This window comes from Fundulus heteroclitus, chromosome 7, assembly GCF_011125445.2.
Source record: "Fundulus heteroclitus isolate FHET01 chromosome 7, MU-UCD_Fhet_4.1, whole genome shotgun sequence".
NCBI classification, from domain to species: domain Eukaryota; kingdom Metazoa; phylum Chordata; class Actinopteri; order Cyprinodontiformes; family Fundulidae; genus Fundulus; species Fundulus heteroclitus.
Genome location: NC_046367.1, coordinates 7,900,891 through 7,924,046, shown reverse-complemented (window position 1 = coordinate 7,924,046; position 23,156 = coordinate 7,900,891). Strand labels below are relative to the sequence as shown.

The window sequence follows — 23,156 nt, the reverse complement described above, 5'->3', positions numbered from 1 at the left end:
TCCTAGCAGTCTCTTCCAGTCAGCCTGCTCCTGCACCCATCATCTCCAGTCCGGTTACTAACTCTGGTCATCATCATTCTACTCATTACTTTCAATACACTGCAATAGAACAAACTGTGTGTGCATGCTCTGTCCGGGTTCACGTATGACAGTATCTCCATAAAACCTGTCAGCAGAAGGAAGTATGAAGAGCTCTAGTGCTGACTGTGGACTCCAGAAAGCCAAGTGGACCAGAACCAGTAGATGACCTGGTGTCCCAAACCATCCCTGACTGTGGAAACTTCAACCTGGACTTCAAGCAGCGTGGATCCTGGGCCTCTCCTCTCTTCCCTCTGACACTGGGGCCTTGTTTTCACAAAAAAAAAAAAAAAAGTTGTGTTCACCTGGATGAGGAATTTTGGACCAATGACCTTTGACCCCTGAATCCAACCCCTTTTCTCCCAAGAACAGGTAAGACACTTCTGATGTTGCCCTGGTTCAGGAGAGGGTCCGACCAGGAATGTGAGAGTTGTAGCCTGTGTCCTGGATGCGTCTGTGAGTGGGTTTGGGTTTTAACTCTAGGTGAGCCATAATTATCATAATTATGAAAAGTATCAGAAATAAACACTTTAAAACATATGATTCTGTTTGTAATGAATCCATTTAATACAAGTTTCTCTTTCTGTATGAAATTAATTCACTTTTTGGTGACATTCTAGTTGTTTTTAAAATCCTGTAAGCACTTTGAGATTTTGATCATGATGTTATATCGATTTGTTTGAATGACGATACAATATTTGCAGATATCACCAACTCTCTTACGATTTCCGAAGTGATATTATCTGCCAGTCTAACGGCATTATTTACATTCATATCAGCTCACACAAAATACAGACAAATTTGATTTAACCATTTTATTCCTAAGCTTTCACAGGTATCAGGAGTTTAAAGAAAAACAAACATTCTAATAATAAAAAATAATAGACTGCCTCTACTCAATCCCTACTATAGTCTCATGCCTGAGTTTCAAAATAAAGGCCTATCTTAAAAATGACGATATGGATCGATATTTTCATTTTGCACCAATGTAATTGTATCGTTAATCATTCAATCCATATATTGACGTGGATCCATGTATTGTTACACCCCTAATAAAATGCATTACTATTAACATTTCTATTATACAAGAGACGTGTCTGCCCAAGTAGTCAGTTCAATCTGGGAGCAGCTGTAGGCAGGGAGAAACATCAACAGTAACATTGCTTTATTCAATTGTTGCACATTACTTTGACATGTTACTTCATCTTAAATTAACAACCATGTACAAGTAAAATCTATCATTTTAAGAGTTAAAATGTTAAAATGAACCAGTATAACACTAACATTTAAGCGATGTGTGATGAGTTAATAAAAACAGGAACGCGGGTCTGTCAGAGGGATCAGTACAGACAGATTGATCAACATATTGATCCCTCCTGCTCTGGGCAGCGAGGCGTGAATATTAAACATGACAAGCAGGGGCGAACTGAGCTGGGCTCTGATGCACGTGCCTCGTGTCTGTGGAGACTATTCCTGTTAGCATGCAGTGACAGAGACCCCACAGTGACCGGTGTGTGTGTGTGTGTGTGTGTGTGTGTGTGTGTGTGTGTGTGTGTGTGTGTGGGGCAATGAAAGAAGATCTGAGATTCCTTGCAGGACAGAGAGCGCAGAAAGCGTCACGAGGTTCAGCAGCCAGGAAGGAAAAGGCGTGTGCATGTTGACATGGATGCTGTACAACAACACACACAAACGCACAAACACACACACACACAAACATGGCAGGGATTTGTGCAGCAGCGGCAGCCTTTAAAGAGCGTGTGATCAGGTGGGGATCACCCCGCTCACAACTCCAGCATTCCAGAGGAGCCAGGTTGTTGCTGTGCAGCAAATCTAAATGTTGTATAAGGTTATGTCTCCTTGTAAGGGTCAATATGTGTGTGTGTGTGTGTGTGTGTGTGTGTGTGTGTGTGTGTGTGTGTGTGTGTGTGTGTGTGTGTGTGTGTGTGTGTGAAAGCTGATGAGCGAGGAGGAAATCCAAAATAAGCGGGGCTTTGTCGAGTTCTTTCCCCTTCCCTTTCAGATGCCGTAGCCCAGAATAGGAGAGACGTGTGTGAGTGCGTCAGCTGGGCGTCTGGACGCACACATCAGATCAACAGCTTCAGCTGCGTTTGATCCCGGCGCGGCGGCCGACACAGGGTCCGGGCCATTGTGACGTCAGCGCCGAAGCGCGGGTCATTTCAGACTCCTGACGCCACAGAGGACCCTACAAAGCATCCAAACACAACTCTGCCCCATATTTTCTGAGCCTTCTACACTAAAAGCCGCGGAGCTGTCTGTCCCCTTCAGGCGAGGCTGGAGACCCGAGCCGGCTCGGTTACACGACCCGTCCCAGAGAGCTCGGTAAGGACACATCGTGAGAAGTCACTGCCTCCTGTTCAGTCTGTCAGTGGAGGATGTGCCGGCGTCAGGCGCTGGACAGCATCGTGGATGTGAAGATCTGCTGCAGAATCTGGGGGATCTGCTTGGTGTCCATGGCAACAAAGGATCTGCCAGCTGGAAGGGTCCTCTGGAGTCTGAAACAAAGACGAGGAGTGTTTTCCAGAAGATGAACACAGAGCAGAGCTTGTTTGGTCTGTGAGCGTGAGACAGACGTTTCCATCAGCAAGTTACACTCTGTGTCCCTCAGACACCGAAACGTAGCAACCAAACAACCCAATGAGTAACGCTGGGAATCCTCTGTCCATCCGGACCAGCTATCAGGAAATGTTACAACGCTTCCTACGTGCTTTCACTAGGTAAAAACCCAGACCTTTCTAGACTCATACATCCAGAGCTCTCTGTCCTGTTCCTTCCTGTAGCTAAAATTCCTCTCTGGATTTTGAAAACGGATTCTATACGTAGGTTTTCCACAGAAAACCTTAAAGGAAAGGAAAAATCTTCTCTTTTATTCAGATCAAACTATTTTCAGACCCAGAAGGCAGGAAGCCAGATAACTAACCATACTCTAACATTCACACCTCTAGTCAGTTTAGATTGAGTTTATTTAAGAGTCATCCACCTCTGGTGCCCAGCCCACATGGGCTTACAGGACACTCCATGGATAAAACAAAATGTTATATGCAGATTAGATGCTAAACGTAAATATCTTTGCATTTTTAAAGTCAAACACTCGCTGCTCTCTATTCCATGTGTACAAATAAAAGGAACAAATGCAAAAATGTCCCTTTCATTTATCCGTCTTAAAAATTTTATCATCAGGTAACAAGAAAGTCTTACATCAGAATAAAACGGACAATAAAGAACAAAGCGATCCTCATCTTCCACAACATCACGTCACAACAAACAAACCCTCTCCTCTTCATGGAGACCGTTATACTCGCCCACTTCCACTGCCAGAGGTGGGCTAGCACTGCTGATCTGGGCACAAAGGGGCCGCTGTTTCAGGATAAATTCAACTTTACGTAGGGTTCGATCCGATACGCTTCCTTAAATTGAATATAAGTTCTCAGTCTTCTTTTCCTTCAAGTGTCCTGTTTCCATTGTTCTTTAAAGTTGGTTTTAACACTAACTTAGCTGTGAACAACACCTAAGAACCATCTGACAGCTCTATCCCGAAGAGCACTGATACGTTTAACACCAGGAGCATAACACAAAATAGGGTTGTTGGTTAACCGAATAACTAATTTCTTCACCGTGGGAGGAAGCTGGGGCACGCCGTACAACGGAGAAAAGGGAAACCACACGGGTGCTCCCTTCCATCAGGGAAGAGAAAAATACACAAACCAGCCTGAATACCTACAGACAGCTGACAAACCAACACCGATTGGACTGGAGAGTGAAACGGTAGACTGATGGGCGTTGCCAATATAAACACAGAAACCTGCTCACCTCTCAGCCTGATCACCAAGGGATCCGATAAAGATGGCGAAGGCGTTGACCTGCGGGTCGGAGGTCAAGACCTGGGCGAAGCGTTCCGGCCTGATCCCGTAGCGCTCCAGGTTGGCGTCGCTAAGCACCACCACGAAGTGCTCGTCCGCCTCCTCTCGCGCCAGCTCCTTGATGCTGGCGTCTGTGGCCTCCAGAGTGTAGTCGCCGCTCATGCAGAACTGAGCGTGGGCATGCATGGTCTGCAGGACCAGGAAGACACAACATAGAAGTCTGCTAAGAGTAAAAAGCAATTCTATTAACCCTGTCAAACTTCAACTAAGGTTCCCCTTGAATCACGACAATGACCTTAAACGTACAGCCAGAGCTGCGATGAAATGGTTTTTCGATCAAAACATGGAGGTCAATGACCCAGTAAAAGTCTAAATCAAATTGAGAATGTATGAACTTGAGATATTCGGCAGTGAAGAATGAAAGCTGGTGGAGGGATTTCCCAAGAAGACTTGCAGCTGAAATTGCAGCAGAAGTTTGTCATGCCGATTCTCGTTTACTGACGGTCACACGCTGACGGCTCAGAAGGACAACTCCACACCAATGGAAAATATAAGGCCTTACATTCCTTTAAGAAAAATTGTTTTCTAATACAAGATATGTAACTCCAAAATTGCAGTTCTAAACCCTTTGTAAAATCTCTATGAGGGACATTCCTTCAAAAACAACAGCTAAACTGATTTGGAGTCCGTACCTTGAGGACCTTCAGTCTCTGCTTGTCGTTCTTCGGCATTTTATCCGCTGAGACCAGTTCGATGTCGTAGCCGTCGCCTGAGTGGCCCACTATGTCGTACTGAATGGACAGAAAACAGTGCGACTGACTTTAAAAAGCATGCAAAACGGATAATGTCCTCAAAGAATACGATAATTATGCAACCTCACTACAACACATTCTCAAACAGCACCTTACATGGTTCATGTAAAAACACAGACGTGATGCTGCAGAAACATCACTTTGTAACTTAAGACGGAGCCAGCTCCTGCCAACCACCGTACTATGTTGACCCTGTCAGGAGTGATCGTGCCTTTTACAGACGATCCATCATAAGTGGAGGAATAAGGCTGAGTCAGCCTGCCACTCAGGGCCCCCTGCAGCTGTTTAAGGGCCCAGGTATAACCTATATGCTCTACTTCTGCTGGGGACACTCAGCACACAGCTCTCCTTACACCTGTTGATTATATATATATATATATATATATATATATATATATATATATATATATATTTTTTTTTTTTTTTTACAAACCAATTTCGACAGGCTAAACACACGCAATTGAAACTATTACCTAATTAGAAGACACTCAGATCTCTGATGTTGAGCTGCGTTGCTTCATTTCTGGTTGGTGAGCAGATATGTGATGGGTTTCAGAAATTTGAAAGTGTAAAGTGACAGGTGCTCAAAGCCAATGTTGCACCATATCACCCCTGCTTCCATAAACCGTTATCAGCGGAGTTTTGACCATCGCCTGTGGTCAGATTTCTACCACAGGCTGTAGGCGTGACTATGCTGTTATCGAACGCTCAGGTCAAACAGAGTGTTACTTAAACGGAACAGGTTTCATCTGACGACATCTCCCATCTGACTTGACACACTGATCTGTGTGTGTGTGTGTGTGTGTGGGTGTGTGTGTGTGTGTGTGTGTGTGTGTGTGTGTGTGTGTGTGTGGGGTGGGGTATGTGATCAGTTTTAGACTGGGTTGAGTGTCGCTAAGGGGCCAAGAAGTCTGCCTCCGCTCCTTGTGCAGACACATCTCTGCATGTCTCCTCTCTGTCCTGTCTGTCGTCTCCTTCTTTTCAAAGACTACTTTCTAGGCTATGACATGCTTGACACGGACAGTGCAACAAGCTCTCCGAACAGTGATGTAGACAGTCTGAGGAGCAGGATTAGTACAAAGACGTTACTGAGCTTTGATTAATATGACTTAGTTTTATTTGTCAACTTTTTTAGTACTGGCAGGGTTAAGCTTCTCACTCTAAAAAATACTCTTATTTGTTGTGGTGTACCGCAGGGGTCCAAATTCGGTCCTACTTTGTTTTTATTGGGATTGATTTTAAGGAATTACAATATGTCATTATAAGTAATTCTTATTTTAATAAAACACATATTTACTTGCCTTTTTAAATGGTCTGTCTTGGAGTAATTTATCCCATATTACCCAACAGAACACTGAATTCCATACCCATGATCCAGATACACATGAACAACTCAGAATGGGAGTGTATCATTTTAACAGTGAGGCAGTGTGATTATTTATTTCCAACTATGCGTTTTAACGGCATAATTGTATTAAAATAAGCCCCCCCAAAAAAATCAACTTTCTAATAAAACGTCACTAAACACAGTAGAATCTAATTCAGGGACACTTGAAATCCCAAAAGATGCTAACATTGTGTTAGCGGTGGAACCGTTTTTTTTTGTTTTTTTTAACGCCACACAGAACACACTTTCTTGCCTAATGTTGTCACCTTGAACTTGTGCTCGTAGCTCTCTAGGGCCTCCATCACCATACACACAGCCTCCATGGAGCGCTCCAGTCGGCTGTCCACTCCATTGAAGCGGTACATGCTGCCCGACAGGTCGGCCAGCACCCGCAAGCGTTTTGGCTTCTGTTGAGGGCTGCCCAGCTGGACGAATGAACAAAGTCCAAGAACAATCAGAGCACAGAATGATCTAATGGAGGTAAAATTATATGCTGGATTGGTTTCTGTTTATTTTGGTGCCACTTTTCCTGAAATACACGCCGACCCAAGGCCAAAGTTCTAAAACATGGAACAATCATTATAATGTAGATCTTTGGTTGAGACCAAAAATATGCAGCACTTAGAGCTGAATCAATTTCAAAATCAGGCCATGTATATTGTGGCTAGTGTGTTTGTGTAACTAGTGTGGGAACTATCTGCAGCCTGAGTGTCTGTGGCTCCTCTTAAACATATATGAGAACAGAAGAAGGGACGGCAACCTGTGTGCGAGCTCCCGCAGAGAAGCAGGGAGCGGTAAATTTCTCTCACACACTCTACTACACACAGCACTTAACGGTTAAAGGTTGAAATTATGTGTGATGGAAACAAAGATAGTTAAAGTGTAAAAATATCCAAAGCTAAAAACAGACACACACACACCTCTGGGTCCAGCTCTCCCCTGCGTTTATAGATGGTTTTCTCTCCAGTTAGTCCATCGATGATTTTAGAGTCATCCAGTTCTCCCATAGCTTGGTTCTTTAGCCACTGCCGCTCCTTGCCTTTAGCCTGAAACACAAACACGCAAAGGTTTCCCATGCAGGGGTGACCAATCAGGAACAAAACTAATTGGATCAAAAATATATATATATATAACTATATTAAAGTAAAGCCAACCAAAAGCCAGCAAATGTCCCTAAACGGCAGTATGTGGTTGCCTGCTGTGTGTGTACTAGAGGGTCAGGCTGTTACAGACAAATCAGTCTCTAAACGTTGTGTTCCCAGTGTTTTCCTTTATTCGTCTCCTTAATCTTCCCATCATGTCTGGTTATCCTCCTCTTCCCTGTTGAAGAAAAGCATCCCCACAGCATGATGCTGCCACCATTATCCACACTGGTGGACTCCAATTACTAATTTGCTTCAAGGTCCAGGGCAACTACATTTTTGTTAAGGAGAGTTGGAGTAAAAAGAAAGTAAATGCGTATGTCACACTCACTATCTTTGTTTAAAAATGTAAAACCTTGCATTTCCACGTTCTGTCTGACAGAAATCAAAACAACAAAACACAATGAAGTTTGTTCATAACGTAACAAAACGTGAAAACTTTCACTGTGTCTGAATACGTCTTTAAATCACTGGATGTGAGATTTGAATAAAGTAAAGCATCAACCCTGAGCCTTTTCCAACATAATATCTGACACTAATATATGGTGAATAATGAGCAGTTTTACAGGGAAATTCCGATCGGGGTGCCGACCACCCGATTAGTGGGACTCCAAGATGACACACATAAAAAGATATTCCCTCAGGTAGATGGCAACAAGTCAGCATCATCTGCTGAATGTTTGCCCGCCAATGTGAGCACAGAGGTTGTGTGTTGTATCCATTTGTGCGTGGGAGTCACTAAATCACTCCTTAGGTATGGTGCAACATGACTTCATGCCGTCCTGACTGCTGGTTTAGGGATAATCCTCATAATTTTTACAGTGAGAAGAAATCCCCTGGCTAAAGGAACAATAAGCGACATTTACAGTAAAAGCCAGGATGCAAACACCTGGATGGAAAACCCGAGCTCACGCACAAAAACACCCACCCAGCACAACACATTCTAACGGAGCCTCACACCTGGACAGGAGAATAATAGAGTAAGCCCTGATGCCTCCACTCTGTAATCATCGCAGCATGATTTTCCTCTTGTCATATGAACACACACACACACACACACACACACACACACACACACACACACACACACCCTACTACGTCTAAACAAAAGGAGGAAAGTTTAACCCAAAACAATCAAACAGGGAATCTAACAAGCATGATTTTTTTTTTGTTTTTTTTGCTACCACTCTATGCTCTTCCAGTCACGTCAGCAAGTCCAAGACTTCAGAGGGACAGAACCTCTACGTTCTGACCCAACAACGCAGGTTTGTAGGTCACACAGTGGTCATCTGCCGGCTGTATGAGCTGCACTCTGATTGTTTTAAAGGCAACAAATAACTCAGAACTTGGCTTTGAGTGTGATTGGGACAGGATAGAAAAGCAGGATCAAAGTTCTTTGGAGAATAATCAGACTTCTCGCTGATAACAGCGGCAGGAAAAGAGATTAGAGTCCAAAGATGAAACGCGGGGCGTTGTCCAATAAAGGGAACCACGTGTGCAAAGACAAAGAGCCAAGTGTTGGAGCAGTACAGAGACACTGACCTGTAAGCTGTCCAGGATGATGCGAAGGGACTGGACCTGCCGCCGGACTGCGCTGGAAAAGCGCTCATAGGTGGAGGCGTCATACTCGCTCATGCCAATCTCCTTTAATCTGAGATCCAAACAGAAGAGACAGCCTTTGAGCGTGACTTGAATGGATCATGCATGGTGGGTCAGTGAGTGTGTGTTTGTGTTTCAGTGTTGTCATGTGATGGACGGGTGATCAGTTAAGAGTGTATCCCACCTCTCCCCCAAAGACACCCCCCCCACCCTCACCCCCACCCCTGCTAGGATAAGTCCTTACAGACTAGATGGACTGACTAGATCATGGCTTAAACAAGATCACATTCAATAAATTCACTGAAGTTAAGAAAACATGACACTGCATGTTATGTGATGCAACATAGAGTAAAACACTACCCATGCCTTCACGACTCAGCATAACACTACCACCACCATGCTTCAGTGTGGAGATGGTGCTCTCAGGGTGACGTGACATGCGGCGTTTTCCCCAACGCTTAAGAGGCTTTTTAAAAGCCTGCAATTTATTACCAGGGAAAAACATAGTCAACTTTTAAAAAACTATTTAAACTATATTACAGGTTGGTATTAAACATGCAAGTCTTTCAAAATGACTTCAACCACAGAGATTAGACCTTTTTAAGATAGAAATCCAATACGGTCTTGTCACCAAATCCAAATAATCTGGATTTATACTACATTAAGACATCAAGAGTGTTACCTTCTCCAGGGACAACATTAACTGCCTATAACATTTTAACAGCACCTGACTTTATGTATATATAAAATAATCCTAATATATGCCTCAAGTCTAGAAAAGTTGGAATCAACAGTTTGAAGGCATTAGCTTTAAGGCACTGACAGAACCAGAAAAATAACAACAATAATGTATCCCTTCAAAGTAAAAGAAAGAGGAAACATTCATTGAAAAAAATTAATGAAAACTTAATTAAACGTTTATATTTCCCTCCTTTTTTCGCCTGTTTTCTCCAGGTTTTCACCCATCTTGAATAATGGCTCTCATTCTCGTTCTCCGGAGTCCCATAACCTTAAGATGGCTTGGTCACCCCTTACAGAGCGATAATTATTGGTGGTTTGTTTCTCATCTATTCTTGAACTTATGTAGCATAGCAACTTAGATTGAACTGAGCTTTCCAAAAACTTAAATTATATTTAATTTAAAATATTTGATTTATAAAAGGGGGCAATCACATAGAAGCAGATTGCTTTACAGGTTTTTCATTTAGTACAACTTGTTTAGAAGAATCAAATAGAGATATCCGTAATCATCCCTCAGTTAGGAAATTCAGGCTACCAGCAGCAAAGTCACAGGCAAATGGACGTGTTCAGACTCACACAAATGATTTGAAATCTTTAAGTGCAGCAAAAAATGCAAAAGCGTAAGATGACCATAAGTGCACATTTTCACATCACTAGAGGTTAATAACTTTAGTTCGGTCTAGAAAGCAAGAACAACATTCCCAGTTGCCGTTTTGCAGAAACGGCCTAAAGTCAGTCAACCCAGTGACTGACTCTAGGCTCAACATACCTAAGCCAAGAGATTTGCTTTGATGACCTCCTGGTCACCTGTGCATTAACTGAAGCGGGTCAGGTTAGTTAAATATGAACCACTTTGCACGTGTTTGTGATCGCTTCAAAAAACCCACCTGTAGAAACCCAGGTGGTCCCTACACCCTCAGTCAGGCTTATCAAAGTCATCCCGCTGTGCAGGTACCAAGCCATCAGCTACTGAGCGCACCCGTCACTGCGGCTCATGTGGAGGTGCTAACACCGTGTTTTACCAGCGTGGAGTGTGTGAGACATGAAAAGACTCGGCGGGACGTGGATGAAATCTCTCCCAGGTGTTTGAAACTTTTGGTGACAGCCAGACCGTGACCACCCCAGCGATGCAGAGGCCGGATTTCAAAACGCAGGCAGGGTGGGGTGCCTCTGGCTTAATATGTCACAGCTTGTAACAGATCTGTGTGTGAATGTGGAAGAGTGAAGCCGTGTAGACTGTGCCGGCATCACCCATGCAATCAGAGGAGGTCAAGCATGTAATCCTGCACACACACACACACACACACACACACACACACACACACACACACACACACACACACACACACACACACACACACACCTGTAGAGAAAGCCTGATCAAAACGGCCTTTCTATCCACACCTGGATCACAGATAAGGCCTGCGTTGTAGTTTGGATGACTAAACTCAAGGAGTGTTTGAATCAGCAGGCTGACGGTAGCCTCGTGAGACCATCCCGATCTCGCGAGCTTTCAATGTTTCACTCGCAGATCAGTCTGGCTGCTTTCCGTTAAAGAAAATTTGGAGCAGTTCACCAAACGAACGTCCAATCAGCGTTGGCTTTGAGGCGGGTTGAGGTGTGACGCATAGAGAAGCGCGACAGTTCAGTCTAAAGAACATGGCGGCTTCAGCCGATGAAACTAGCGTTAGCGTGGCTATCGAGCAAGTTTTCATCGGAATTACAGAGTATATCTTCACTGAAAGAAGAGCAAAACACTGCTCTGGGGGCTTTTCTCAGAGGAAAAGATGTTTTTGCTCTTCTCCCGACTGGTTTCGGCAAGAGCTTGTGGTTATGTTTTCATCGTCGCTGTTAGTACGTGACATGCTTCGTTGATCTGATTGGTTTATTTAGCCTGTCTATCACCAACATAGGCCAATCAGCTAACCAGTATTTTCGCCCCTTCCCAAAATTACTTCAACGGAAGGTTTCCAGATGGATATGAAGAGCAAATCCATCTGGCGGAGTCAGGTTAGACTGACGGTATTTGTCTCGTCAGTCTTAAAAGCAGGAGTTAGCCAAAAAGTGTTGAAAATAAATACGTATTTATTCACTGACACAAATGGAACCCCTTTATAAGGAGCAAACATAACTTATTTTATTGATTTAAAAGCTTCATATTTCCCCTTTCATTTTCACTTATATTCTGAATGTCTTATCTCTTTTCTATTTCACTACCTTGTTAATTTTCTCACTCATGTTTCCCTTTTTTCTTCTAAATTATTCCATTCTTTCTCTTCCCCAACTTCATTAATTTTTTCCATATTTAAGTCCTACTTTTCTTGTTTTGTTTTCTCCACATCTCTATGTCGTCCTTTATTTTTACTATTGCCATTTCACTATTTCCTGGCTGCTTCTCTGATTAATTCTAATGCACCAAAGGTAGGGCCCACTAATAATGCCATGACACAGAGAGCAGTTTTAAAGATCTATTTAAGCAACAGGTGTAGAGAGTCTGGAAACTGGCTGGAACGCGCTCAGGAACCACTTTCTTGAATCTGCGTTGTGACACAGAATCCAAGCAGTGGGTCCAGGAGGCTCTTTGAGGCCGCGTTTTAGAGAGCTGTGTAACTGAGCTGGGGAAATCCAGGGAACAGTTCAAAGTCATGTACAGGGGATCAGAGACAGGCTGAGGTACCAGAGGGTGAGACAGAGTGAGAATCCAGAGATGGTCCGAGGTCTTTATCCAGCAACGCGCACACACAGGCAGAGGGATCAGGCAGAGAGACTACGTCAAAGAGACCGAAAAACATTGATCATCGAACTTAGGAGCTACTCTTGAATTTCAGCTAAAACCCTAAAATACTCACATTTGTGATTGTAACACAACAAGAAGAGAAGAGAGCTTCAATACTTTTTTAAAAAGACGCTCTCCTTCCAGCATCACAGGCATTCACATTAGTCAGATGTGCTTCAGGTGTCCACTAGTTTCTCAGCTGCACACACAGATCCTTTGTCTGCTCCTCAGCATTCACCCCACACCATCTCGGCACACTGCGTACCAGAGGCACTTCCTCCGCACATTCCTGCGTGTGTCTGAGGATGCAGGGTGGTGATGTGGAGAGCAGAAGTTCTGGCCCGTCGCTGCAGCCATTTCCTTTAAATTCCTCAACCTCGATGCAAACAGCTGAGAGCACCAGAGCGCACGAGCAACAGTGAGAGGGACTCTGTGTTTTCGCAGTGAGGTGGAGGCGTGCTGACATTTCACACACAGCAATCACAAAAACATTGGCTTGGGCTGACACTCCCTACGGCTAAACACGCTGGACAAACAGAGGCCTGCCTCCCTGAGACGCTCCTCGTCTCCAAAGCTGAGGGGACGGCCACAAGAACGCCAGATTTCTCTTTTTTTTCCTTCAGTTTTACAGATTATGAAACGTTCAATTAGAGAAACCAAAGGCTTATAGCACATTTTCTTTGTCTCACTGTGTCTTTAGTGTCAGGGTCAGTCCAATAAAAGTCAAACATACTGCTTAATGTGGTTATATTGAAATACGTTATGTTAGAGCCACTTGGTTGTCATTCTGCATCAAAGGTTTGAAACTGGCAAAACAGAAACTGCTGGAATGACACGTTTGAATTTTAAAGCAATATTTTCCATTTCTGCTAAAGGCAGCCTGCTAGGCTTTAAAGCTATAGTTGGTAATCCTGTTCAGAAACACTTTTTTATACTGGGTAAAATCGTCCCTCCATCCTGAAAGTAGTTAATACATTAAGTATTCACAAAAAGGAGGTCAAAATACATAAATAGGTCTCTGTGGGAGCTGCAGGCCTGTAAAAATTTGTCTCAATCCCTGCTCTTCAGCCCTTCTGTCCCTCAACCTCTGGGAGTATCTCCTTATCTATTGGTTTTCCCACATGCCACTCATTCAGACACGCTGACGTAACGCCGGTGTCCGTGCTGGCAACGCATGCGTACTTCTAGCGTTTATGGATTCAGTTAGCTTAGCAGTTAGCTTCGGTCTTAGCTGTTGATTGTAGCTCCGCTGCTCTCACTGTAGACTTTGAACATGGCTGAGAGTCGCAAGAAGCAAACTGTGTTCATGTTCATGAGAAGAAGAAGGCCTCAGTAGAAAGAAATAAGACCAGAGCGGATTTGGGAGTCTTTTTTCACACGAACCACCTGGAGATCGGAACAGCAGATAAGACGGTCTTGTGCATGCGGAGTTATTCAAAAAGGGACTTGGGGAAACTTCTGGAAAAATCGCAGATCCTAGCTTCAATTAGATTTTTTTATTTACAGAAACACAGATTAAAGGGGACCGTGCTTCACTGACTTTTAAGGATAACTTAAACATCATAAATGGATAGAATAAGGGAAAACCAAGCTTAGAAATAACATGCTCAGGGGATTGCATCTACAGTTTTAGCATAATAGCAATGAAAATAACTATATTCATGTATCAGAGACTTTTTTTGATGATGTAATGGTCTTACGAAATCAACTTTGAACCTTTGGGCCACAACTCCAAAAGATATGTCTAGCAAATAAACAACACTGCAAATCCCAAAAATGCTCCCAGGGAAATGCAGCGGTGCCAGCATCATACTCTGGGACCGCTTTTGTTCACAATCTGTCTTTTAAGGATGAAAATATGTTTAAAAATCTGCCAGGTTTTATCCAAAACATTCACGTGTCTGCTAGGAAGCTGGTCAGGTGAACCAAAAAGCCAGTCCACTGGAAGGAAAATAACATTCAATGATTGACCCAAGGATGGTGACCTGTCCAAGGTGTAACCCCTTCTGTCGGCCAATGACAGCTGGAGATATGCACCACAGTGAGTTAAGATCATCATACAGGAGTTAGACTCCTTAATCTGCATACAGCAATTTGATCAGGGGCAAATTATGGATTTGTATGAAGACATGTGGTTGTATCGTGCAATGAGTTAGTTTAGAGACGGAGAGGTGGAAGGTAATAATCTTAAATTAACAGGGAGGTTTGTGTAAGAAAACTTGGGCTGTTGAGGATAAACAAAGACAATCTGAGAATAGCAAGTGACCCAGAAAGCAGAGCTATCCAGTTTACAATAAACCCTTCCCTGATACAACCGGATTATATTTCCACAGAAACAAAGAAATAAAAGCACCAGATATCATATTTACGGACACTTCTCAAAATCTGGTTTGGAACAGCCACACCCTTAACCATTTTGCTTTTTTCCCATGCCTTTGGCCTTAAGTCCTCTCTACGATAGGTGGCGCCTCATCAATGTAAAACTGCATTTCCAACCGATAAAGCATGGGTTTTGCAGGGTATAGTGTTATTTTCGTTTTAGTCTTTCAAATGCAGTATAAGGGAAGTGAAGGGAATGAATTACTTAGTGTAGTGTGAGTCTATCCGTAGGTGTTATCTAGCTTCACAGGACAGTTTATAGGAAAACATGTTGCATTTATATGACATTAAATGGTAAACGGCCTGCATGTGTAAAGCGCTTTATCACACCTGAGGACTCCAAGGCGCTTCACACTACAATCAGTCATTCACACATTCAGACATTGATGGTAGTGAGCTACACTATAGTCACAGCTGCCCTGGGCCAGACTGATAGAGGAAAGGGTGGCAGATAATCGGCACCACCGGACCCCTTGGCCTACATTGCAGGGGTAAAGTGTTTGCCCAAAGACACGACTGAGTCAGACGGAGCAGGGGTTTGAGTCACTGTGACCCCTAATATTACAAAGCTGTATTAACAGATCATCTAGACCTTCAAAAACAAAGCAAAAACCAATAGGAATAACAACAAGGCTGCATGTAACAGATCAGCCAAGAGCATCAAGAAACTTGACGTCAGAAAAGTAAGCCCTTCAGCAGATTTTCTCCCTCAGCAGGGACTAGTGGGTTGGAAAATGAAAATTCACATTTTTCTGATCACTCAGCACATCACACTAACCCACAGGTTACAGTTATTAAAACACTCCTCAGTGTGGAAGTTGGTATTCTGAGGAGAAAACTCAAAGTTTTATCTATTCTCAGTATCAGTGGGAACTAAAATAGCATTGGCCGAAGATGAGGGATGCAAGAAAGGAAAGGAAACTATATTCATGAATGTTTACAGGCCTCCTAAGTCCAAGTAAAACTTTTAAAATTATTCTAATAACATCCTATCTGTGATATGTGTTGATTATGACTGTTAATTATTGAGGGAGACTTCAACTTTCACGTTGACAACCCTGAAGACAGAGGAGCAAAAGAACTGTGTGACACACTTAGAAACTTTGGTTTATCTGAACATGTTACACAACCAACACACAAACGGACATATTTTAGACTTGATCATCAATAAGGGTCTAAACATTTCCAAAGTCAACTGATGTTGCCCTATCTGATCACTTTTCTGTTATCTTTGAAAGCATAATTGCGATGACTCAGTTAGCCATACAGAAGTCATAAGAAAATGCATCATTAAGGATGATGCCACAGAAATCTTTAATCAAGCTTATTCTTCTACTTCCACTTTGTCCTGAAACTGAGTAGATGAACTAGTAGATCACTTTCTGTCTAAAGTTTCAGATATCATTGACTGCATCGCCCCAACTAAAGTAAAGGTTGTTTCTGGGGAGAAAAATCTCTGTGGACTTTTTGTTCAACCTTTCAAACCTCAGCTCAAGCCATTATTTGAACATGAAGAGAGGATGGCACCAGCTCCAGCAATTAAAAGTGAAAAAAGGGAGTGTCAAAAATCTGAACCCAGGTGGAGAAAGACTAGACTCCAGGTTCACTATGACATCTATAAAGAGAGACATTACAGATATAACTTACAACTAAAAAATGCAAGGGAATCTTTCTTCTCTGAGATTATCAACAAAAACATTAATAACACTTATTTGCCATAGTCGACAGCTTAATAGTGTCTGTTACTTCTGAACTCCACTCCACTAGAGCCTGTAACAAATTTGCTAACTTCTTTAATGAGAAAATCCAAAAGATAAGAGGGGCAGTCTGTACATCCATATCAAGTTCAGACCCAAAGTTGTCTCCAACTAGAACTTATCTTGACAAAATATCTCAATTCAGCCAATTACCACAAAAGCTTAGAAGAAATCTTTCACCTGCTAATTTCCTCTTCCTGCTGTCTTGGTGTTCTACCCACAACTTTCTTTAAGAAGGTTTTCCCTGTCTTTACGTCATTGACTCAGATAATTAACACGTCCTTTCTGTCAGGTGTATTCCCACAGTCTATAAAAACAGCAATTATCAAACCACTGTTTAAAAATAACAATTTAGACAAATTCCTTTTGCAGAACTACAAACCCATCTCAAACCTCCCCTTTACCAGTAAGATTATTGAAAAAGCTCCGTTTCAACAATTAAACACCTTCGTAACAAAGACCAGCCGCTTTGACGTGCTTACCACAGTACAGAGACCGCCCTTGTCAACACGTTTAATGACATTCATATAAATACAGACTGTGGAAGAACCACAGTGCTGGTACTATTGGACCTCAGTGCAGCATTTGATACTGTCGATCACTCCATTCTGTCGGTGTAAAACTGGGTCGGTCTTTCTGGTACAGCGCTCGACTGGTTTAAATCCTACTTAAAGGCCACAGACTTTTTTGTGTCAGTAAGTAACTTTACATCAGAAATGACAAAAATCACATGTGGGGTTCCCCAAAGGTCCATCCTGGGTCCCCTCCTGTTCAATATCTACATGCTCCCTCTAGCTAAGATCATAAAAAACAACATCAGTCACCATAACTATGCAGATGACACACAGCTCTACATAAGGGGAGTGCTGGCCTAGTGGTTAGAGCAGTGCACTTGCCCTATGAGAAGGTTGCAAGTACCCGGTTCGATCCCCACAGCCTGCACTCTGGCTCCCTGAGCAAGACCCTTAACCCCAGATTGCTCCCTGGGCGCCGCTCAGTGGCAGCCCACTGAGTTGACTTAAGTATATATCCTAATTTTTTATTTATATAATTATTTAAGTAGAACAATGACTAGTGCAAAATTAAGTTGTATTTAGCCGAGATGAAGTGTAGACTGCAAATTCTGTGGTGGTATGATGGCTCCCACAGTTGATTGGGATTGTCTGCCTGCATCCTTTTCATTGAAATTATCCATTTCTTTCGTCTTTCTTCGTCCTTCGGTAAACGACAGAAACGTACATCCGACGATTTGGAATGCCTCTGTGTGCAACAGGAGCACAACATGTCGTAGGCATTGTTTAGATTCCACAAATAAACCAACTAAAAGTACGCTCTAATTCACCCGTTTTGTCATGGTAGTAGATGAGAACAGTCCTGTTTCTGCCTACCAGCGTGACCCGGATGTAGCTCGTGACGTCACGCGTGAACTGGTCTATAGGTTTATCCTGTCATCATTAGGTCAAAGCGTTACAAAAACCTGAGCTCGACCAGAAAAGATACACAAGGATGTCTGTCAAATGTGTCTAGGAGAAATAAGAGAGAATAGAGGAACTAAAAAACTGCTTCAGAAATACCTCTTTGATTTTGCTTGTGTCTCTCACATATTCGGGTATATCTGGACAGCTCACAGTTTGACCAATGAAAAGGAATAGAAAAAATAAGATAAGTAAAAACTGAGACATCAGGTAAGGTTAAAGAAAAAAAGATGCTTTCAGTCACCGAATGACACGGAAAAAAGCAGCAGCCCTTTGATTAACTTGTTTTGTTCGGCAACATTCAAACCGGGTGATTTCACAATCAGCATGTTAGCACAAGATATGTTCTGGGCTTAGCGGGACACTGATAGACAGGCAGTAAATGAAGAGGGGGAGGAATTTAGAAAGAGGAGGTTAGTGACAGAGGGAAGAAAAGAAGAGATAAAAAGAGGACAAAAAAGAGGCAGAGAGGTTGTCCTCTTCATGTGAAAGCAGCCAGTGTGTTTGGAGGGCCATGCAGGAAAAGAGGGGGGAGAGGGGCATCGAGGATGTTTGAAGCGAGAACGAACAGAGACGGCCTTCATGGTTCGGCTGGTGAAAGGAGTGCCCTCTCAACCCGCTGTTTCAAAGGGAATGTATGGGCCGGTACACACGTATCCCACCGTCCGGCTGGGGGCGGTGGGGCCTGTCCCTGTTTACCCATGAAGGGCCATCATACCTGGATCTCCTCTTCTCACAACCACCACAGACCTGTTCCACATTAGACGTGTCTTCCACTTCACACGTGGGACGTTTTTAGGGTGGAAAAAGAAAATAACGCTCTCAAACACGTGAACAGCTCCACAGGGCTTCCCACCAGCAGAGCTAAGCCAGTTTGGATATGGATTATTAGCTACGGTCACGGTCAAAGCAACCACCCTCTGTCAGATCAAAGGTTTATTGTACACACATGGCCCTTTACAGGTTCTAAAATGAATGAAAGTACAGAACCATACAGCACAGATTTAACCTTATAGTGTCCTGGGAAAGTATTCACGTCCCTTGAACGTTTCACATGGTGACATGTTACAACCACAGACAGCTTTTTCAGGTATTTTAGTCATCAAAACCCTGAAAGACCAGGGTCTTTCAGGGTTTTGATTATAATTTCTTGAGAAATGAGGCCCAGAGCCTATGTCAGGGTAAGCCTATCAATCTGTGTCAGAATTCTGACAATGCAAAAGTACTCCCCCCCCATCCCCAATTAAAATACTTTTTAAAGTATTTCAAACCTCAGCTCAAGCCACTATTTGAACATGAAGAGAGAATGGCATAACAGGAAACCTACTAAGACACCGGCATTCACCTAAATTGAGAGCATTATTCAGACAAGCCACCATATGGCCCATGGTAGCTCTGGAGGAGCTGTAGACATCCACAGGTCAGGTGAAGGAATCTTTTAGGACTATTAGTTGGACACTCCACAAATCTGGTATTGGTGGAAAAGGATTAGTAACAGCCAAGAACTGACTCTTTAGCCATGTTTACTTGCGAAAAAATCCTTGATCTGTTTGAAAAAAGTAAAAAAAAAAGAAAAGAAATTGTCCATCTAAACAATGTTTAGATGGGCATTATATCAACAAATCTGATCATAACGTAGGTTTACATGGATCTGGCTTTATTTACAAAACAAGCACGCTGATGTGCAGAGTTCTCAAATTTCCCTGAAAACCACAGAAGAAATTGTATTTCAGTCTATGCCAAAGACAAATCTCTAGTTTTTAATCTTTTAAAACTTTGCACTTTCTAATAAAGCCCCAAGTTTACCAACAGACGCTGTTTTTCTCTCTGTGTTACAGAATGTGAGACAATAAACACACATGCATTGTCAGGGCAGGTAACCCCAATCCCAATGAAATGATCAGGACAAGTGTTTAGATGGACGTTATACGGATTAACAATCGGCTTAAACCAACAGTCTCATTCGGAATACAATTTCATTCTGATTGAGTTTAATTTGATCACAATATTCCGACTGGCGATTTTACCGACTGCCGAGTTTTTATTCCGATCAGTTCCGATGTCCACGTAAGGACAGCAAATAACAGTTTGCCACAAACCACCTTTTTGGTCTAATCTAGCCAGAAAAAAGTATTTTAGGCTGCATGTCTAGTGTGGAGGACAACAGAAATTTTTAGGATTTTTATTTGTAAATGTTTTGAAAACTATGTATAATCCCCTTAAGTACAGATACTTATTAACAATATTAAACAAAGTTAAAGCCAAAATTGCAACATTATTCATGAAACCTATCCAGATTTGATCTATCCTACCTTTCCTTAAAGGCCTTCTCGGCCATCTCTCGGGCTGCCCTGCGGACCTCCTCTGGAACTGCGTCCTTCTCAGCCTGGGAGACCTGGTGTACCTTGTGGCCGGCATCTAAGCGATAAGGCCCGCCTTTGCCTCCCAGTCCAGCGGTGTCTCTGCCACCTGAGGAAAAAGTGTGTTTCAGAGGCCTCTCCACAAAATCTTTACCTTTACAGAGGAGGGGTTTGAGTATCTCATGTTCTTGGGGGCTGTGCTGTCAGGTCTCCCCAAAGAACTTGGCCTCTGGGGGTGCAGACTAAATCCTCAGTAAAGCTAGTCTAAAGGTTATAGTGTGACAACCCCTTTTAGCATATCCTGTTTGTGGTGTTTAAAGACTGGATCTCAAGGCAAAAGAGAGGATTATGTCTGATTTTGAAGCTTCAGGGTCTCGTAGATTTTTTTGTGGATGATGTGGTTCTGATGGCCTCTTACAGACAGAGTATGGTGCACTAATCTAAGAGGAACTCCTGGAGCAGTTTTCTATAGAACGTTTCTGGGGATCTAGCATTGGGGAAAAGCCACAAAGCATACTCACAACTTGCAGGAGAGACTATATTTCCCTTCTGGCATGGAAACATCTTGAAGACAACTCTGACCAGTTTCTATGTCTTTGCAACCCCAAAAGACGATGCTCGCAACACAATGTACGTAGGCCAAAATGGTTTATTTTGAACTCATCTCAGCAAAGGGCATCCTTCCGCGTGTTTTCTTTGCCTCCTGCTTAGCTTGGGGGACACACAACCTCTTAAGGTTTTCCTGCAACAATAACTTTCTTCCCACTACTCTCCGTTTAAAGCTAGAGTTGTAGAGTTGAGGCGCTGACAGATTGTTCCACATGAACTGTGGATCTCTGTGTCAAGGGTCACCACGCTTCTCCTTGCCTAACCCATTAGTTGAATTGGACAATCATAAATTTGTAGGTCGGTGCCTGTAGCTCAGTCTTTCTATCTTCCATCTCAAAAACAGGTGATGGATACATTATTTTGCAAGACAAAACAAAATGAAGTTAAAATGAAAATAATCTCTCATAGGAAGTCAGTGGTGACAGAAATGATTTGTAATCAACCATTTAACGGTTCGTTTTCCAAATATCAAAAACAGTTTTACTATCAGTAAAACTTTTCTTTTTATTAACATACAGCGCTTTAAAAAAGTGTTTCCCCTCAACCAGATTTTTTCCTGTTATGGCCTTTTGTTCCCGCCTTCCTGTTTCACACCATCAACAGTGTTCTTCCGAGAAATGAGTCGTCTAAACTTCTGTGGAGAAATTTTGCAACACCCCACCACAGCATCTCCATCGGATTTAAGTCCCGACCCAAACCAAGAACCGTTTATTCAATTTACTTTGCGGGATATTGTTTCTAAATAATTGGGGATCACAAAGATACTCTTTTTGCAAATGTGAGATGAGCCTTTGAGTTCTTTTTCTCAGCTCTGGTTCTGGCCTGGGAACTCCCTCATGAAGGGCATTTTTACCCACTCTCTTTTTCTCATTGTTCAATCATGAACTCTGACCTTACCAGTCACCAGTGAGGCCTGCTGAGCTTTAAAAGTTGTGGTTTTGGGTTCTGTTGATGCACTTCTGGAGTAACTTTGGTAGCCCAGGTTCTATTTTCTGTGACTTCTTGATTCTACAGATCTCGCAGTAGAAATAAATATCCAAAATTTCCCATTTCCTTCATCATGTATCCAAGAGATGGCAATTACCTTCTCAAATTGCACCACGTTGGTTTGGAGAGCCATTTTCCCTCAGAAAATGAAATGTTTGTTTGAAAACTGCTCTTTGGTATTCCTCAGCCCTTCCCTCTTTGTCTGATATGAAGATTAGTTTGATGATTATGCATATTGCAACATTGACACGTTACCATTCATTTCTGCTGCACAATTACCGCTAATGTATGTAGGTATAGGATGTAAATACCTATAGGCATTTTTAGATTCTCTTTTTCCACCTCTTATTTTTAGGCTTTAGGTACATCTTGTCACTGCTGTCCAATAATTTCCGAATTTCGGGGTCAATAACATACATATTATCTTATCTTCAAACATTTATGGGTTACAAAAAAGCAAGAGCAGAAGAAATCTGAAAGGAGGGTCTGTATATCCTGACAGTCACTTCTTAGTGAAACAGGTGGAGGTTTGAGACAACAAGGTCGTCTCTGACCAGCTGAGTCATGAGGAGGTTCTATAAAACATTAGCAGTGAGATGGAACATGGTGGTATATTTTAGAAAGACTCATTACCAGTGCCCAAGCACCCCTCGTAACCCCATGAGGGATAAGCATGCATAGATAATGGATGGATGGATGGATGGATGGATGGATGGATGGATGGATGGATGGATGGATGGATGGATGGGTGGATGGATGAATGCATGGATGGATTACCAGTGCCTCCCGCCCACTGGTTGCCTCCAACATGAGGAGCGTTGCTGGGGTCCATCTTGCCGTGTTTTGGTGCAGAAACATCCATTCCGCTGTCCCTCTGGATGGTTATCTGAAATAAACAGAAATTATATTTTCTACCTTCTTTAGTAATTCTAAAGTCAAACTGACCAGTTAGAGATCGCAATCCCCCCCAAAATTAACAAGATTACACCACATGGCTTTTAATCTTAATTTACTGAGGAATAAATAATTGAGCCTTTTGCTTTTCCTAGCCCACACAATTACACCCAAAAGCACATCTTTGTCCCCCAACGTCCCCCAATGATTTGCAGTCGACCACAAAGTGAAAGCAGAAGTGAAGGAACTTGTATCTGTGAGTTTTTAAGGTCTGCAGAGAGA

At 42.7% G+C, this 23,156-nt stretch overlaps 1 protein-coding gene across 2 annotated transcripts in view; it reads right to left on the bottom strand.

Annotated features, from left to right (window-relative positions):
* Positions 1 to 1,228: 1,228 nt before the first annotated feature.
* Positions 1,229 to 23,156, bottom strand: part of vwa8 (von Willebrand factor A domain containing 8) — a 116,509-nt gene continuing 94,581 nt past the window's right edge. The window contains exons 38-45 of one of the 2 annotated variants that reach the window (XM_036138850.1): positions 22,758 to 22,866; positions 20,337 to 20,493; positions 8,840 to 8,948; positions 7,076 to 7,201; positions 6,422 to 6,580; positions 4,649 to 4,747; positions 3,907 to 4,145; positions 1,229 to 2,591 (exon numbers count right to left, since the gene is read on the bottom strand). In XM_036138850.1, coding sequence (XP_035994743.1) covers positions 2,483 to 2,591; positions 3,907 to 4,145; positions 4,649 to 4,747; positions 6,422 to 6,580; positions 7,076 to 7,201; positions 8,840 to 8,948; positions 20,337 to 20,493; positions 22,758 to 22,866 — 1,107 coding nt within the window. In that variant the 3' untranslated portion in view covers positions 1,229 to 2,482. The remainder of the gene's footprint in view (positions 2,592 to 3,906; positions 4,146 to 4,648; positions 4,748 to 6,421; positions 6,581 to 7,075; positions 7,202 to 8,839; positions 8,949 to 20,336; positions 20,494 to 22,757; positions 22,867 to 23,156) is intronic. The other variant, XM_012876345.3, reaches the window with a different exon arrangement.